The sequence below is a fragment of the Pongo abelii genome, chromosome 15, assembly GCF_028885655.2.
Source record: "Pongo abelii isolate AG06213 chromosome 15, NHGRI_mPonAbe1-v2.0_pri, whole genome shotgun sequence".
Taxonomy (NCBI): domain Eukaryota; kingdom Metazoa; phylum Chordata; class Mammalia; order Primates; family Hominidae; genus Pongo; species Pongo abelii.
In genome coordinates, this window is record NC_072000.2 from 55,938,944 (window position 1) to 55,958,125 (window position 19,182).

Sequence of the window (19,182 nt, forward strand, 5' to 3'; positions counted from 1 at the left end):
ATTAGGCATCCATAGGTTAACAGAGCTATTTTTATGGAAACTAGTTCATTATTTCTCTTTTGTTGGAACCCTACTGGTTCATGGTCTGGGCTTCTGTATTAAAAAAAAAAATCCAACATACACAGTTCAAAGTAGTAATCTTTTTTCCTTGGAGTGAACAAAGCCCACCTAGCATCTAAGAATGCCAGCTCCCATTTATAGATACAAGCCGTTTCCTTATCCAAGTCTCAGATAAAAACTAAAAGCTTACATGTCATTTTAAAGTTGCAACATGGCCTATTTGTTTCATTTTACAAAATTTGTGAAATCCATGACTTTGAAGTCATTTTTCGAGGACTCTGCTTTTCGTCAGGGTTGTTAGAAACAGCTAACCAATGACCCTCTTTCCAAGAGGGGAAGGCTGCATCTTGTAAAGTTAATGTTTTCAAAACCAGCAGTTTACTGGAAAGCAGAGAGCTGTCATTTCAAATGATGGCTTCTGGCACCTGCGTGAGACAGGGAAGCCATGTTGTGTCTTACTCTCCACCCACACAGCATAGACGGCTCCCATGCTGATTTGAGGGAAGAAATACGTTGTTTTGTCTCTTTCCCACTTGGTAAGTGGCAACTTCCCAGTGAAACCGCATGGAAATAGTCCAGAGTGGATTTTAGGTTGCTCTGTCGATATGTTGCTCCCTTGGGTCATTTTCTTCCTTCTCGACCTCCACAGCAAGTTTGGTTGTTGGGGTTTCCACACTGGTCCTCATTTGCATTTGCTCTCCCTGTGGCCATACAGGCCGTAAAATTGCTGTTATGTATGTGAAAATGGCCAAATATACCATAGACCCCAGATTAGGATCAGTCTGGTGCCTCTGAAAACGTGAATTGAGAAGAACTGAAAGAAAATCTTTCCCTGTGGAGACTGCTGCCGAAACACCCTTCTGACGAATGTGCTGACCTAATCTAAGTAAGCCTTAATTTCCTTCAACAAGGGATGTATCGTTCACTTCCCTTGAGTTGTGAGAATGAAACAAGATAATGCATTAAAGCCCTTGGCCCAGTTCCTGGCATGTGGCGAGCTCTTGGTCCATAAGCAAATCTTCATATTAGTGTGTGTTCCTGGTCCTCCATGAAAGAACAAAGCTTTTGACCTGTAAAATCAAATCTCTGGAAATGAGAAGCACTAAAAAGAAGAGGAGTGGGGACAGAGGGAGTGGGGAGGCACTTGGAAGGCTCCTGTTCTGTTTTGTTTTGTTTACAAATTCATTCTTCATCTTAGCGCCATGGAGTGAGTCCAGCTCTCTGCGTCTGGCCCTGCTGTGAACCCCCTGAGGCTATCCACAGTTGGATATCTTCCTGTTCCTTCCTTGCCCTCCCCTCTTCAAATGCAAACTTGGGGGGCTCAAGATTATTCCATACCCTTTATCTCCAAGCTAGTCCATGCCTGTTGGTATAGACATCTACCCTACACACACCTGCCCCCACACTCTCTATTCTCATCTCCTTTTTTGTTCTTCATCTCAAACCTCCACACTGCTGCTCAAAAATGAACAAAGGTGAATGAGGAAACCAGGACATCATGACACCTAAAAGATCTTTGTGACTTCCCAATTGTTGAAAGACATGATTGGGAAAGAGTGACTGAGTGTGCAAGGTGGATTCCAACCCAGATCCTCCGGGGCTTGTAAGAGTTGAGAGAAAAGCAGTAAGTGTCCCAATAAATCTTTATTGATTTAAAATCTGCTTGGTGACTGAGAAGCCAAAAGAAATCAGTGTTTGCTGATTAGTAGAGATTGAAATGTGCTATTTTAGTATTTTCAGGTCAAAGTGATGAACTGGCAATAGAAAAAGGTGCCTGACAAACAACGACCCTGAAACCTGGCAGGCTGATATTTTGCAATTATTACTTCATTCACAATTCACTTTGCAGCCACTATTGATAAGTTCACTAGAGTTCTGTTTGTGAAAGCCCTTTAGAGGAATGGATATTAACAGTATTCTAGCATATATTATCTAATATTAGTATATATACCAGTCTAATTAATGTATATAAATATGATCAATTTTATGTTGTGTGTATATATACCTCATTTAGTAGTATATAATATAGCATATGTTAGTATATATAATATCAATTTGATGATGGTTTACTTGCTGCAGAATTAGAGTAAGGATCAAAAAAAGTGAGTGGCAAAAATGACCAAACTAAACATGGGTTATGGTATGAGCAGTTAACAAAGACATTTATCCAGATGACTAATTGCAAAAGCTCTGACAAATTCTAAATTGGAACATCTTGAAATTCGTCTGCTAATTCAAAAGCAACTTATAAACAATCACCAAAGATGTGGCTGACTGACAAACAAGAATAATAAAAATATTATCAAGTGACTGAGAGACTATAAACCTCCAATTTGTATTCTAGACATTAAAATTGTTTTTTTGCCAATGTAATACTAGCTTGTAAATACAGTAAACAAAATCTCTCAGCACCTACTGCAAATACCAAAACACAGTCCTGAGAAACATACAGTTGTAATTGAAATTAAAGGCCTTAGGGAAGTCTGTCTGGATGCCACCCTTGAAAAACACCATTGAAGTATGAAAAGGATGGAATCCTCCACAATTAACCTACACATTCTCCACCCATTAACAAAACATTTATTTATCTTTGTGCCACAGAAATAAGGGGTTGTGTGTTTATTAGTAAGCCTAAATGACAAGAAAATGTATGGTTTCTTAACAGAAAAGTTCCTTCTGAAAGAAATTAAAGTGCTGAATGTGTTTTTAGAAAATGAAATCCCCTCTAATGGTTATTATTCCATAATAGGCCTATTTTTCATGTTTCTTGTTGGTTGGGTGGGACGGGGCCTATACTCCTCTCATCAGATGAAAAGAATAAAATTCCTTTTGTATTATTCTTCAGTCTGGAATTCAGGTGGGATAATTAGGGCATTCTTTCAGAATTCTATCAATCTCTTATACACAATTCCTATGATTGTTCCAGGGATTTTTGCTATTTGTATCTTTTTTGCTTACTGGCAAATATAACCCGGAATAATCTCATTCTGTCAGTAGAGTGCATAAAAGAGACTCTGCTCTGTTTTAGATAAGCCAGGACCAGATATCAGTAAAGCATAATATTACTGAGACTTATGAATGCTTAATACTTATTCATCATCACTGAGAAAATAATAGGGATTATAAGACATAAGAATATAAAAACCCAGTTAGTTGGAAGTTTGCACATGGAGTGCTTTCTTTGAGCAGATTTTTCATGCATGGCTTTATGGCTATTTTTTTTAGGTATCCTTTCATATTTCTCATTGGGGGTACTATGGGCCTTTGAGCAGCACAATTCGTTGTTGACTGGCCTACTACAAGGCGTTAGAGTCTCCACTTCTGCACACTAACTGCCAGTAGCACCCCCAGTTATTGTCATAGCCCTAACCAACCCCACACATTTCCAAATGCCTCATAAGAGGCAGTACCTTCCTGGTTGGTTACCACTGCCAGTGAGTCTAGTATGGGACCTTGAGAAAAGACTGAGTCCCATTAGAATTTCTGATTATTAGAATTTTATTTATGTTTTCTTTTCTTTTTTTTTTTTTTTTTTTTTTAGAGACAGGGACTCACTGAGTTGCCCAGGCAGGATTCAAACTCCTGGACTCAAGCAATCCTCCCTTCTCAGCGCCACCAAGTAGCTGGGATACAGGCATGTGCCACCAGACCCGGTTAGATTATTAGAAGTTTTAAAAGACATTTTGGCTATAGAATTCTTAAAGAATCAACCTTTGGTGTGAAAATTTTCTCATTCGAATTTAAAGAAGTGTAACCACATGTATTCCATGCTATACCATGGTTGCCATATGACCCAGTACTTGGCAGGTGCTGGCAACTACTGGGCTCACAACAGCTTGTTGGACCAAAGAATGTCACTCTAGCACTATCCAACCTTTGATCATCACCCCAGCTGATTTCCAGAAATGTTCTGAGATCCCAGAAGTGATTTCAGGAATCGATTTTCCCCAGGAGAACCTACCCTGACTCCATTTACCTCTGCCCCATCAACTCCTAGAAAAAGTGAAGTCTACTGCTGGGCATGCCTCTGGGGTGGTCCTCTGGTGGCCCCAAAGCCAGTGTGGGCCCTACAAAGGTAAATTCCAGGGCATCACAAGTCACAGTGCATCACCAAAGACTAGGCCGATGGGGTGAGGGGGAGTAGTGTGTAGAAATGAATCACCCTCTTTTTAACCAAAAGGTTTTTTTTTTGTCATTTGTCTTTAAGAGGTATGTATGTTTTGAAGCTTTTTCTACATGGTCTTCTCAGCATATTTGTTTTAAAGCCATTTCAGTGGTTAATGGATTCAAACCTTTATTCTCTCTTAAAAAAAACTTGTGCACAATTTGGGTTACATGTAAAATGAAAAAGGGACACTAGCAAAGAATATATGATGTGTGTCTGTGCTTCCCTGCTGAAACTGCCTAAGCATCTAATGGGACTCTGTCAACCCTTTTTATTGACCTCATTATGTTCACAAGGTGTAATACCCTTTCCTCAAGAAGACTTCTTATTGTATGCAGTTACTTTAAAACTCATGTGAAGGTAGAAGACAAAAGCATTCTTCTCCAGTAAGAATCAGTGAATGTAGTATCTTTATTCACTAACAATGAATAATCTGAAAAGGAAATTAAGAAAAAATTCCGTTAACAGTAGCATCAAAAAGAATAAAATACTTAAGAACTAACCAGGAAGGTAAAAGGCTTATTCAACAAAAATTTTTAAAAATTACTGAAAGAACACATAAATAAATGGAAAAAGACATCTCATGTTCATGGATTAGAAGACAATACTGTTAAAATGTCAATACTAGCCAAAGCAATGGACAAATTCACTGCAATCCATTTCAAAATCCCAATAATATTTTTGTAAGAATAGAAAAATCTGTCTTAAAATTCATATAGATTCTCAAAGAACCTCAAATAGTCAAAGCATTCTTGAAACAGAACAAGTTGAAAGACTCAACACTTTCTGATTTCACAATTTACTACAAAGCCATGGTAGTCAAAACTGTGTAGCACTGGCATAAAGACAGACAATCCATATATATAGACCAATGGAATAGCATAAAGAGCACAGAAATAAACCCTTACATATATGGTCAAATGATTTTTGAGAAGGGTGCCAAGACCATTTGTCTGACTCAATTTGGGCTGCTATCAAAAAGAAAAAATGCGATTGACAAGGTGGCTTAAAGAATAAGCATTTATCTCTCACAGTTCTAACTGCTAAATGTGCAAGATCAAGATGTCAGCATGATAAGGTCCTGGTGAGGGTTCTCTTCCTAATTTGGAAATGGCTATTTTTTTTGCTGTTTACTCACATGGCTGAGAGAGAAGGAGGAGAAATCATTTCTCTTTTTATGAGTACTAATCTAATTTATGCAGACTCCATCTTCATGACCTAATTACTTCCCAAGGGCTCCACCTCCAAATACCATTATATTGTGGATTAAGCTTTCATATGTGAATGTGGGAAAGGACACAAACATCCAGGCCATAATTCAATGGAGAAAGGCCAACCTTTTCAACAAATCACGATGGAAAAACTGGATATCCACAGGCAAAAGAATGAAGTTGGCTGTAACACTGTGAACAAAAATGAACTTAAAACGGATCAAACGCCTAAACATAAGAGCTAAAAACTATAAAACTCTTAAAAGAAAACATAGGGCAAAAGCTTCATGACATTGGATTTGTATATAACACCAGAGACATGGGTAACAAAAGCAAAAATAGACAAATTGGACTCCATAAAATGTAAAACTTTTGTGCTTCAAAGGACAGTTCAACAGAGTGAAAAGACAGTCCACAGAATAAGAGTAAATATTTGTAAACCACTTATATGATACAGAATTAATATCCTAAATATGAGACACTTAAAACTCAACAACAACAAAAACCAATGCAAAAATGGGCAACAGACTTGAATAGGTATCTCCGCAAAGAAATATGAATGGCCAATAAACACATGAAAAGATGCTCAATTCACTAATCATTAGGGAAATGCAAATAAAAACCAAAGTGAGATACTATCTCACACCCATTAGGATGGGTACTATGAAAAAAAAAAAACCCAGAAAATAACAAGTGTTAACATATGATCCAGCAATTTCACTTCTGGGTATAACCCCCCAAATTTGGAAGTAGGGTCTTGAAAAGATGTTTGGACCCCCTTATTCACAGTAGTCATAGTAGCTAAAACATGGAACCAACCAAAGTGTTCATCAAGAGGTGAATGGGTAAAGAAAATGTGGTATATACATACAATGGAATATTATTCAGCCTTAAAAAGGAAGGACATTCTGATAGGCTCAAGTGTGGACGAATCTTAGAGACATTATGCTAAGTGAAATAAGCCAGTCACAAAAAGATGAATACTATAAGATTCCACTTCTATGAGATACCTAAAGTAGTCAAATTTATAGAGACAGAAAGTAGAATGGTGGCTTCCAGGGGTTGAGGGGAGAATTGGAAGTTATTGTTTGATGGGTATGGAGTTTCAGTTTTGCAAGGTAAAAAGAGTTCTGGAGATGGATGGTGGTGATGATTGCACAACAGTATACATGTATTTAATACCACTGAACCATATGCTTAAAAATGGTTAAGATAGTAATTTTATATTGTGCATTTTATCATAATTTTTTAACAAAGAAAAACGAATCAGTGTAGAGGTCTTCTTTAACATAAATGGAGGGGTGTGTGTATGTATGTGTATGTGTGTATGTGTGTGTGTGTGTGTGTGTGTGTGTGATGCAGGGTCCAAATAACTCAAGCTTAGAAGACAAACTTTTTCTTATTTACACACTTAAACATCGGAATGGGTTTTCTCCTCTTCCTCTCACATTGCATTTTTGTTTGTTGTTTGTTTTTTTTAAGATTCTTTGTTTTGTTTGCAATAGTTGGCTTTATAAAGTTTGAACAAATTCAAATAAACCAGGAATAGAGGTACATCACTTGGCATTTCAGGAAATAGCTAGAAAGCATGGATGCATGTGTATTGTCTTTTTTAACATATACAAAGCCAATACTTGCTTCTAGAACAGCATGCATTTAACGTTTTGGGGTGTAATGTTTCGTTTGCTTGACCCTCAAATTCTGCAGAAGTCACAACATGAGCAAAAAGTCTACAAGGAAATGAGCTTCAGAAAATTATGATCCAGCAACATAGTATTCAAAATTGGAATTTCGTGATTCACAGTAGAGGTGGGGAAGATTGTCTATTGTGGACCACGGTCATGGATGGAAAAATAGATGTGGGCAAATCAAAAGCAACTAACAGCTAATATTCAGATGTTGTCTGATGTATGGAGAAAGTGGAAGAAAGAGAATATCTTAAGAACATAGGAGGTAATTCAGCAAATTCTAATCAATATATAGATGTACATTCTACATTGCGTTCAGTTTAAAAGAGAAAAAGGAAGAGACTGATCACAAAGAATAAAAAACTATTGGGTGGAAAGGAATGAAGCATCAAAATGTGTACAGTTTCAGAGACGGGTGTATATGGCTTAATTCACAGTCTCCTCACGCTGCTCCAGCTCCACCCCAGTGTTTCCAGTTGCGGTCATCTTCCTCTCTTCTCCTTACCAACACTGGATGCCATTGTGTCTCCTCCAGCCCTACTCCCTCACCAGTTGATTCTACTCTCTGGTGTCCTTCTTTTGCTCCCATTTTAGCTTCTGGCCTGTGGAGATCCCCCACTACATGACTCTAAACCCAAAATGGATCCAGTATCCATTTTACATGAATCTCACCCTTCGCCCAAATGCCACTGTCACCTCTTAGGAAAATAAACACTTCTTTGGAACACTGGCCTAGTACTTTACAATTCTTTCAGTCTTCAGGAGGGGATTTTTTCATTGCTTTTACGGGAAATCAGCTGGATGTGAAAAAAAGGGAAAAATGCACTAATTGATTTTAAAAGTGGTGCTCGACTCTGCCTGGTTCATACAGTAAAACAAGAACATTCAGGATGTAGCTGCCTAAAACTAGGAGCACAAACCAAAGCCTAGGTTTACTTTTTCTCTTAAGTCCATTGAGGTTTCAAATGTGTTTCCCCTCCTGCATTTCTAGACTACTGCCCCATGCCTCTTCTTTCCCCATCTCAACTTCCCACCTCCCTACTTCCCTTCCCTGCCTATACAGAGGACTTCTTCCATGATAGACAGAATAACAACCCCCCAAAGATGTTCATGTCCCAATTCCCAGAACCTAGAAATACATTATGTTACATGGCAAAGAAGAATTAAAGTTGCAGATGGAATTAAGGTTGTTAATCAGCTGACTTAAAAATAGATTATCCTGGATTATCTGCATGGGCATAATGTAGTTACAAGGGTCCTTAAAAGTGGAAGAGGTGGGCAGAAGTCAGTCAGAGGAAGATATGACTTCAGAGGAGGTCAGAGTGATGTGACATGAGAAGGGTTCCACTTACCTTTGCCAGCTTTAAAGATGGAGGAAAGGGCCAAGAGCCAAGAAAAGTTGACAGCCTCCAGAAGCTAGAAAATAAAAGAAAGTGAACTCTCAGAGCCTCAAAAAGGAACACAGCCCTACTTATACCTTGACTTTAGCCCAGTGAGACCCATTTGAGAATAATGCTCTCCAGAATCATAATAAATTTCTATTGTTTAAGCCCCTAAACTTGTAGTAATATGTTACAGCAGCAATAGAACAAATATATTCTCTATCTCAGCCTCCTCAAGCCACTCACAGCTTTTCCCAGGGAGCATGAAAAGGCATTGAGACACAGACTTTCCTTGATGCTTGAACGACAATAATGGGTCATTTACTCAGTTAATAGCAGGTCTGTTGGCTAATGACAGAGAACCCCTCAATAATGGTGGCATCAATAAGATAGGCACTTATTTCTCTGTCACATCAAAGGTAATCATCTCACAGTTGGCATGGTGGCTCCACAAAGTCAGTAAGGACCCAGATCTTCCTCTTCACCCTAGTGTAGCAGTCATGCTAGAGGTTCAAGATGGACTTCTGTGATCAATGCAGATGCCTTCCAGGCCAGTAGCAGGAGGAAGGAGAGACAAGGCATATACCTGTTCACTTCAAGAACATTTCTGCTTATATCTCATTGGCCAAAACTTAGTCATGTAACTATACCTAGCTGCAAGGGAGGCTTGGAATGTATCTTTCAGCTAAATACACCTAGCTAAAATTCAGGGTTCTTGTGGTCTCCACTAAGAAAAAAAGTGTCATTACTAATGAAGAAGAAAGGAAGAGGGATTAGAAGGCGAGTTGTGATCTCTGCCACAAGTTACCCTGTAATCTGGTATAGATTCAGGGCAGAAGAGTCACTGGCCAGAATCTCAAATCTCCCAATAAGAATTTGGTAATTCTGTGATAGTCTGCATTTCAGCGTGATGAATGAATTCCAGTTTGGCAGAAACTTAGCTTCACAGAACTTCATCCAGGGGCTTGTAGATTGTGGCTGCATCCAATGTTGGATGAATAGAAGAGTTAAGCTACCCTTCTGAATAAGTCAATGCTCTATCTTGGCCCTGTGAAGCCTTCCTAGGCTGTTAGATGTTTGTTTAATTGTGGAACATGTAATTTCCCCGTGAGGCTGCAATGATTGGGTCTCTAACCATGCTGATGAAATAATACTTGTTAAAGTCTCCTTTTATTATTTTGTTTTTCCATGCATTTCTCCTTCATTTGATCTCCAAATGTGTAAAAGTAGAGTTCAGAGATCTCTGTGACTTCAAAAATTCCTTCAATCTTCCCTCCCATTTTATTGTCTCCAAACTCTTTGAAAATAAATTGAGGGATGGCCGGGCACGGTGGCTGATGCCTGTAATCCCAGCACTTTGGGAGGCCGAGGTGGGCGGATCACGAGGTCAGGAGATCAAGACCATCCTGGCTAACATGGTGAAACCCCGTCTCTACTAAAAACACAAAAAATTAGCCGGGTGTGGTGGCAGGCGCCTGTAGTCCCAGCTACTCAGGAGGCTGAGGCAGGAGAATGGCATGAACCTGGGAGGTGGAGCTTGCAGTGAGCCGAGATCGTGCCACTGCACTCCAGCTTGGGTGACAGAGGGAGACTCTGTCTCAAAAAAAAAAAAAAAAAAGGAAAGAAAAGAAATTGAGGGAACAATTAATTATCCTCCAATTTATTCTGTAAATGATGATGGGTGGCTTATTTTATAGTATTCTTTAACATAATATTCTCCATGAAGGGATTTGTATGTTACAGAGAGTTATACATAATTTCTTCTTTTGTCTTGAAGAACTGGATATCAAGAAATAAGTATCAAAAGAGATAATTTATAGACTTTTGCTTTTTGGTCATTAAGACAAGAATTATTTGTTGATTTTAGTAGGTAGCTTAAAAAAAATCTACGTACAGAATTTGTTATGGGTTATTCTTCATTTTCCAGCTTTTCTGTGTGTTCTTTTTCTTTTTAAGATAAGTAACCTGATCTTACTTCATCCTTTGGTGAAAAGATTGTCCAAAGCTAGCAGAAGTCATTATTTTTTATATAATATCTTCAGAACAAGATTCCATTAGTGTTGATGAGGCAGTGTTTAATGTTTCTGTTTCATGGGTCATGCACTCTAGTCAAATCAAAGCACTTAGGTTTTGCTTTATCCAATAGGATATCAGTGATCTCAAGGAGCATATTTACACAGATGGTCCTAAAATTGCATAAGACACCTTGACACAAAGTAAGATTTGTTCAGAATGTGGGGGAAATGGGCATCAGCATCGAGAATAAAATAAGATATTTTCCAAGATGAACAACAATAATAAAGTGAGATGGTGTGTCAAGAAAGGATAAGAAGAGAAATGAATGTGGGCTAGGATTTGAAGGGGTTGGGGAGCACACATGGAGAAAGAGGTATGGCAGAGACAAAGAAACCATCTCGCAATCTGCCTAGGAACAGAACTGTACTCTCAAACTCTGGCCTGAAGGGATCCTCCCACCTTGACCTTTCAGAGTGCTGGGATTACAGGTGTGGGCCACCATGCCCAGCCAAGAACTCTACTCTCAAAATGTTTATGTTCCAGATTTATAAAAGAAATCAGTTAATAAGTTTGTTGTACTTCATTTAGAATAACACTGGTGAACTAATTGACATATTTAACAATTAGGCATGGCAATCCCTCCCACTTGGCATGACAGATGTGTCCCTGAGGAATTATGAGTAAAGTAGATAGTTGTGACTCAAACTTTAATTTCAAATAGAGTGGGGAGGAATGGCTATTTACAACAATGCTGGATTAAGTGACACTGAAAAGCCAAGCCTCCCACTATAGTCTCTCTGTAGTATAATATGCCGAGGTGGTCACAGTTAACCAGAAGGTTAGGGTTTGAGCCCATTGGGAGAACATTTGGTAATATTCTTTGTGTGTGTGTGTGTTGTGTTTTTTTCTCTGAAGAAGGGATGGGGAAGTAGGGAGAATTGGAAAATCAAATCTCATCCTCTGGTCTGCCTGCCAATCAGAGGTAATACCAACCGAGGATGGAGAGGGCTGGAGAAGCCAGGCCTGGCTATAGCCACTGCTTTGAGATCCCCTAGTTGCAATGAACTTTCACATTTGCTGGCTCATGAATTCTCTGATACAATCTTCTTTTTGTTTTCTAGTGTTTCTGAAAGATCTATCCAGCACTCCGATGGCCAGCAACAACACCGCCAGCATAGCACAAGCCAGGAAGCTGGTAGAGCAGCTTAAGATGGAAGCCAACATCGACAGGATAAAGGTGAGGATGGCCTAACCCCACACTTCATCTAGCCTGAGTCTAAGGCGTATGATTTGCAGTCATCTGTCATGTGACCACTCTTTCCTAGAGGGGGATAAAACCAGTAATGACAGGAGAGCATCTTAAAGATTAGGCAGAAGTTCATTTCTAATGTGTCTTTCGCTTCTCCAGCATAAAATAATAGAATAAATTAGATCCTCTTTCCCATATAGAATTAAAAACTAACAACACAACACAACAAAAAAGCAAAACAGGCTCATGGTTAAATTCCAGTGAGAGAAATTAGAGAACACATAAAATATATCAGTGCACTAGTTCCCCTCCCTGTCCTCATGGAAACCTTTTTCTTATTTGTTTTTTAATTTTTTCTGTCCTGGTTCAGGTTCTAAGGCTAAATGTCCATACTTTGTGTCTAACCCTTCTAGTTATCCTTGCACGTTATAAGTTTTTTCTTCTTTATACTTTATTGAATTTTTTTTCCTGCAAAACACAAAAGTCACACCTTGCCTCCCTAAGAAGTCAAACAACAAAGAGATTTAATGAAAGTTCATAGTCTGTGTGTTTCTTTTTTTCCTCTCCCTCCCCAGACCTAATCTGACAACTTTGCCTTAAGTTGGGGCTAATTCATCTGGAACAAAGACTTTAAATTCAGACCCTTTGTTGGTAGTTTTCAGGTGAAAACCTTGGCCGATATGCTGTCATTATTAATCGATAGCTATGGCATGGTGGCAAAGTAAATTTCTGTTAACCATCAAAACTGTACTGCCCCAGAAGTAAAATGCCTTACCCAAGAATTCTATGAAATGCAGCTCAGAAACATATCTCATTGTACTAAGCTAAAACTGCAACCTTCTTCCAAATGCCCTTTTAAAACTAGAATATTTTTCCTATTTTCTCCATACCTAATTCAGCACCTGGGAGATCCAGCTGTCCTTTGGAGTCTGACAGGGTCAATAAACTGTAGCTCATGGGCCAAATCCAGCCCACTGCCTATGTTTATAAATAAAGTTTTATTGGAACACTCATTTACATATTGTCTATGGCTGCTTTCACTCTAAAACAGCAGAGTAGGATGGTTGTAACAGAGACCATATGGCCCACAAAGCTAAAATATTTACTCTCTGGTGCTTCACAGAAAGTTCACTGACCCCTGGTCTACAGCGATGGTTCTCAGCTCATCTGTGCATTCCCAACACCCAGAGAGCTCTATAAAAGGACCAATTACCGATCCACACCCAAACCAATTAAATTAGAATCTCCTGGGGTATGATTCAGGCATCAGTATTTTTTAAAAAGAATTTTTCAGTTCATTAGTTCATTCCGATGTATAGCCAAGGTTGAGAACCACTGTCCTATGGGAAGGAGTTTACTTCTGCTAAGTCTCATCAGGTATGTGCTAGAGAGTGAAGAGAGAGCTCTTCTTTGTCTACAAGTAAGATGAGCAAATACCCATGGACATTTTCCCATTATCCTAAATCTCCTTTGTAAAATTTGATGCCTAGTAATGGACCACAGGATTTAATCAGCTCCTGCTCTTCTTTCAACAGCCTTAATTCTTCTTCTTTATTCATGACTGAGATCACTAAAGTGACCTTACCTTGCTCCTTTGCCATCTTCCTCTTCTCCTCTTTCTTGCTTCTTCTTTTTCACTCTCTTGCTGAAAAAGCACAAGGCGACAGGTGGGCACAATACCTGCTGAGAGAAGTAAGGTGGCCCACGGACTGTCAAATCAGAAAGGGTCATTTTTGATGACCCTTTTTTGAGTTCTTTTTGAGGGAGAGGAGGTTCTGCCCATGGGCCTTCTGGAAAATACCACTTTGACTTTTGAGGTGGTCCAACTATGATAAAAGTTTGTGAAGCTTTACTGTGGTTGATGTTTTCTGTTAATATTCAGCATCCCCAGTTACTGTTCCTGAAGGAGGATGTGATGTGCTCATGGGTGATGAAAACTGACAGCAGAAGAAAGATAATAGAAATAGAGCTTTTCAGAAATAGTTTAGACTTTATCATCCCTCACCTGAATTACTGACTGCAAGGGGCTCCTATTTGCTGTCTGCAATTCCATCTCAACACATCTCCATCCCGCCATCAATTACCTTCCATATTCCTTCCAAATATAATGTTCTAAAAGAAAATCTAATTACATTCCTCTTTATTGAAAATCAGCTCATGATTCCCCATCACCAGTAAAATAAAATTCAGGCCCTTTAGCAGTGTATACAAAGTTCCTGTGACCCCTGTCATCTCTTCAGCTTCATTCCTGCTCTCTTTTCTGCATGCCACACAGAACCACTTTTAATTCTTTTGATGGGAATTTCAAATGCCTAGAACATCCAATCTCCTTTGCCCCTCTACCTTGCTGCTTTAGTTACCTTACTTTACTTAACACTTAACTGCATTGACTCATTAAAAATTCAGATCAAATTATTAGGTCCTTTAAAAAGTTTTCTTAGACCCTCATCATAAGGTTGGATTTTTGCTGTTTGTTCAGTTGTTCATCCATTTACTTATATAATAAATACTTTACTGAGAGCTTTCTAAATTGCAAGGGCTTGTTAGGTTCTAAAAAGATGGAGATAGACAAAAACATGATTCTTGCTCTCAAAGATCCCTGACCTAGTTGGAGACTACAAAAAAATTGAACAAGGCCTATTATTGATGCGAACAAGATATCCAAGAAGCATAGTTACCAAATGTCATCAGAAAGAAGCCAACACCACACTCTGATTGCCCTTTGAAGAGACACAAATAAATCAATACTAAAAAAGAAGCAAAGCATGAACCTGATAAACTGGGTGTGAGTAGTTGCCTTCCTAGGTGATCTTCACATTCAAATCTCTGAATCCCACTTGATGTCATTGGATCTTACATTGTTAGAAATACAGCAGCATCCTGTATTTCAGCATTTGTTCTGTACCTCAGAGCCAGGCAGGCTTGCTGTGGTGAAGTGACAGATTATTTTTAGTTGAGCAGTTGGATAAAATGTTGACTGTGTTGACACGATTGTCAGCTAGCTGGTTTAGGGCTTGGTTATCTGCCTTTAGAAGTCTTTTCAAGGCTTTTGAGCATTCAGGCTTCTCCACCTACTTTCCATACATGATCCTGTCAGCAGGAAGGGGCTTCTCTCTGAAGAGCCCAGGCTTGTGATTTTCCAGTGAGAGTAGTGACCTCTTCAAGCTATAAAGGATAGAAATGGCTTTATATACGTCTGGCAGAACCTACTGCAACTGAGGTGGCAAAGAATAGGACTCTTAGGAGGAGGATTGGGGACACAGCTGGAACTGAAGTTGTTGAGGGTCCCTTAAGCAGGCGGTGGCCTTATCCCTCATGTGACCCCCGGAATAAATTATGCTGCACAGAGTAGCCCTACTCTGTGAATAACATAGTTACATGAGTAGCATGTTTGTTTTTTAAGCCTTCTTGTTTTCTATCCCTTTACATCACAGACCCTGGGAGATTTGGGCTAAGTGAACCCATTATCTGTTCATAAGCCTCAGGCATATATAAATTATACTCCCAGCCTCTTTGTATTTCTTTGTTAGGATTTCATTCAAGGACAGAGGGTAAAGAGAAATAAAAGGAAATTGGGAAGAGAGTTAGGGGAAGGGGGAGAGAGGGGCTGTGGACTGTGACACCTGGATGAATGAAACAGCAATAGACTCACACTAACACTGACCAAAGACAAAATTAAAGAAACCTTGTCCTTAGAGCACAAGAGGAGGGAACATGCACAAAAGTAAAGGACAGCAGGGCTTCGGTAAATCTCTTTATTCATCATTGTATTAGGACTCTGAGTTTCTAATAATAGGAATCTAAACCAAGCTAGCTTAAGCAGAAAGAGGTACTGATTATAAAAGATATAGGATGTCTCAATCCAAGAGCAGAAATGTGGCTAGATAGGCAGTGGAAGTGAGAACTGGAAGGCCATTGAGAACTGCCAGTGCTCTGTCACCTGTCTCTGCTTCTCTTTCTGTGTCTGCCTCTTCCTTTTCCTGAGAAGAAGAGATTTTTAGCTGCCAGGTCCATATAGCAGGCACAAGATGGCTGCCCACGGTTCCCAGGATCACAACTCATAGTTCCAGCTCCGTGAAAAAAGAGATGGCTTGATTCAATCCTTTTCAGTCTCCATAGCACATAGTCCTAGAGTGCCATCTCTGTTCCAGCAAGAATGAGCTGTCTCCAGCTTCAATCAACTGACATTCAAATTGAACTCTATTATACAGACATAGCCCCTAGGAATTAACCTGCCCATGTAGAGGAATGGGAATGGGAATCATTGTAAGCTGGAAAGATGCTCTTTGGCAGGAGATGCTATTAATACTATGAAAAATAATGTAAATTTAAGAGCAAAAGATATAAGATGCAAGGCCAGGAGCATGGGTAAAATGATTGCTTCTTAACTAATTGGCTGCTCCATAAATTGACCCCACAGAAAAATGTCTCATTTCTCCCAAATACTCCCAACAGACCTTTCCAAGTGATTCCCCTTATCGTTCTAAAAGTGTGCTATGCAAAGTGTCACCTCTGTGGTTATTCTGGGTTTCTCACTGAGAATACCTTTCCCACTTATTTCTTTGCCTCTCCTAATCTTATTCCTCCTTTAGGGGTCAGCTCAAGTTCCTACTTGTTCATGAATCTCTTTTTCTATTCTGACCATATTTACTAATCAATTTACTAATTAGTTTCATCTTCATCAAATAAATTTTTCCACCTAGACTACATAGTCCTTTTCAAAAACCATGTTGTCTACTTGTTTGCATCTTTCATGGTACTGGGGTACACAAGCATTTTGTAAAAGCTTTTTTTAGTAGACAGCTTTAAATTTGTATATTAAGAGTGTCATATAACAAAACATTACTATATTCCCCATGACATTCCCAGTTACATTTATGGACTTGGAGATTCCAAGCATGAATGTAACTGGACAAATAAAACTGTGGTAATGGGGAATTCAAATTAAATATTTTTTAAAAGGATGGAATTAGTCATTTTAAAGAAAGATAAATTGTTTCATATCATTGTATGATCATAAGTATCTAGCATTTATAGTGTGCCTTCTGTTTAAAACACTTTAACGTATAAAAAGAACAGACTGACTTTCACGAGGACAAATATGTATAAATTAGTGAGCCAAATATGGACATTTCTAATGATTAAGTCATCTTTATGATGATTATGATAATAGATTGAAATTGAACTTCATGGAACCCTGTAGTGAGAAACGGTCCAGTTAGACACCATGCTTGGAACTAGAGAGAGGACATATATTCTAGGTTTAGGACATTTTAAGTATTTTTCCAGCATTTGAGCTGAGAGTATCCCTTCCCTAAAATGCTTGTGTTCAATTTTATTAGGAAAAATGGAATACAATCCTCCTTCTAGGCCAATTCCAACCTCACGCTATATATCTCTTTCTCCACCTCTTCATTTATATCCTTTAAAATATCCTTTGCAATAAGTTGGAAATAGCAAGTAAATTGTTTTCTTGGGTTCTGTGAGCTACTCTAGCAAATTATCCAACCTGAAGAGGTAGTCATGGGAACCTCTGATTTGTAGCCAAGTTGGACAGAAGTTGTGAGTAACCTGGGGGCCTACTACTTGCTATTGGCATTTGAAATGGGGCAGGGGCAGTCTTGTAAGACTAAGCTCTTAACCTGTGGGATCTATCTCCACATAGATAGTATCAGAATTGAATTAAATTGTAGGACATGCAGGTGGGCCAGAGAATTGCTTGGTGTGGGAAAACCTACACATCTGGTATCAGAAAAGAAGTATGTAGAGTGGTGTGAGCATAGATTAGGAGGAAACAGTTGGATTGTTTTTCTATATACACTTCCCATCTCAAGCCTCCATCCAGTATAATCTTTGAAATCGTTTTAAAAAACAAATTAAAGTTAAGTCAACCTTAGATGGCTCCATTAATGCAGGCAACCCAACTAAAGCCATGATTTTATGACTGATACCCTTAATGCACAGGCAATTTCCCATGTGTATAGGCAATGACAGCCTGTCTGTGCTTATTTTTTTGCCTGATGGCTTGCAAGCATTTTGCAACATCAATTTTAAGATGTGTCTCAATTTCAGATGTAATGAAGATGCATTATATCTCTACCTTCTGTTTAAATTTGGGGATCTGGTTTTTATCCTTACTGACAACTGCTTTGTCTTGGCATTGTCAAGCAGTCTTCCTAGAGTAATTCTCCTGTTTTTTTGGAGCCTAGAATCACAGTCTGGTAGCCTTCATTGAAGCTGTCTAGAGTACCACCTGCCCCGCCCCGCCACCCCCACAACTCCTTACTTCCTGGTTCTCAGTCCCAGTCTGGTTTGGTGAGGATCCTGGATAGCAGGATTTCAGCAATTGCTAATCTGGGGAGATCCTTGCTGTGATCAAAAGTGAGGTCCTTCACTTGTGCAGTAGATCCCATCTCTCTAACCAAGAAACCTCCTCCAGCAGTTTATTCTTCCACCTTCTGCCTATCCTGCATCATCAGTTTTTGATTCTCTACATCATTTCCATTATCATACAAACATGGTGTTATTTCTCCATCTTAAACAAAATTTGATTTTTTTCTTGATCCCTCCACTTCCCCTTCTAGCAACTGCCTCAATTGTTTACATTTTTTGCAGTATGACTTTGGAAAAAATATCTATATCACCATCTCTAATTTCTCTTTTCCTTTTCTTTTACAAAGTCATTTTTATTCTGGAAATAATCTCAAAGTTACAGAAGAGTTGCATGTATGGTGCCAAGAATTTTGTTTTCTCCTGAACCAGTTGAGAATAAGTTGTCAAAAGATGTCCTGTCACCTCTGAATACTGTAATGTGTATTTTCTACAAGTAAGGACATTCTTCTATATACTCGTAATACAATCATCAGAATCGGGAAATTAACACTGACCCATTAATACCTTCTAATCCCAAGATCCCATTTAAGTATGCAAATCATCCCAGTAATGTTCCTTTTAGCAAGAGGACCAAGTTCAGAATCATTTGTTGCATTTAGTTGTCCTGTCTGGCACAGTTCTTTAGACTTCCATGACCTTCATGACCTTGACACTTTTGGAGATTATAGGCCATTTGTTTTTTAGAATGTCACTCAGTTTGGGTTTGTCAGATAATTATAATTAAATTAAGGTAACAAAACTTTGGCATTAATATCATAGAACTAATGGAGTATTCATTTCATTGTATTCTATTGGTGGGACATTATCTCAAATTGTTACTGACTGGTAATGTTAAGTTTCACTACCTGACTAATGTGTTTTCCAGATTTCTCCACACAAACCTATTTGTTTTCTTTTTGAAGTTAAAAAGTATTTGGAATTTGGGGAGGAATTTCCTCTTTTATTCAGTGGTTTACAGTCTGCTACTATCATCACGTATTTTGATGTTTCCGTTGGCACAGACTGAAAGTGGTTATTG

At 38.8% G+C, this 19,182-nt stretch overlaps 1 protein-coding gene across 14 annotated transcripts in view; it reads left to right on the forward strand.

The window, feature by feature from the left end:
* Positions 1 to 19,182, forward strand: part of GNG2 (G protein subunit gamma 2) — a 128,437-nt gene that overhangs the window by 97,780 nt on the left and 11,475 nt on the right. For 13 of the 14 annotated variants that reach the window (XM_063715157.1, XM_063715155.1, XM_054529664.2 and 10 more), the window contains 1 exon segment: positions 11,644 to 11,759. In XM_063715157.1, coding sequence (XP_063571227.1) covers positions 11,673 to 11,759 — 87 coding nt within the window. In that variant the 5' untranslated portion in view covers positions 11,644 to 11,672. 14 annotated transcript variants of the gene reach the window in all.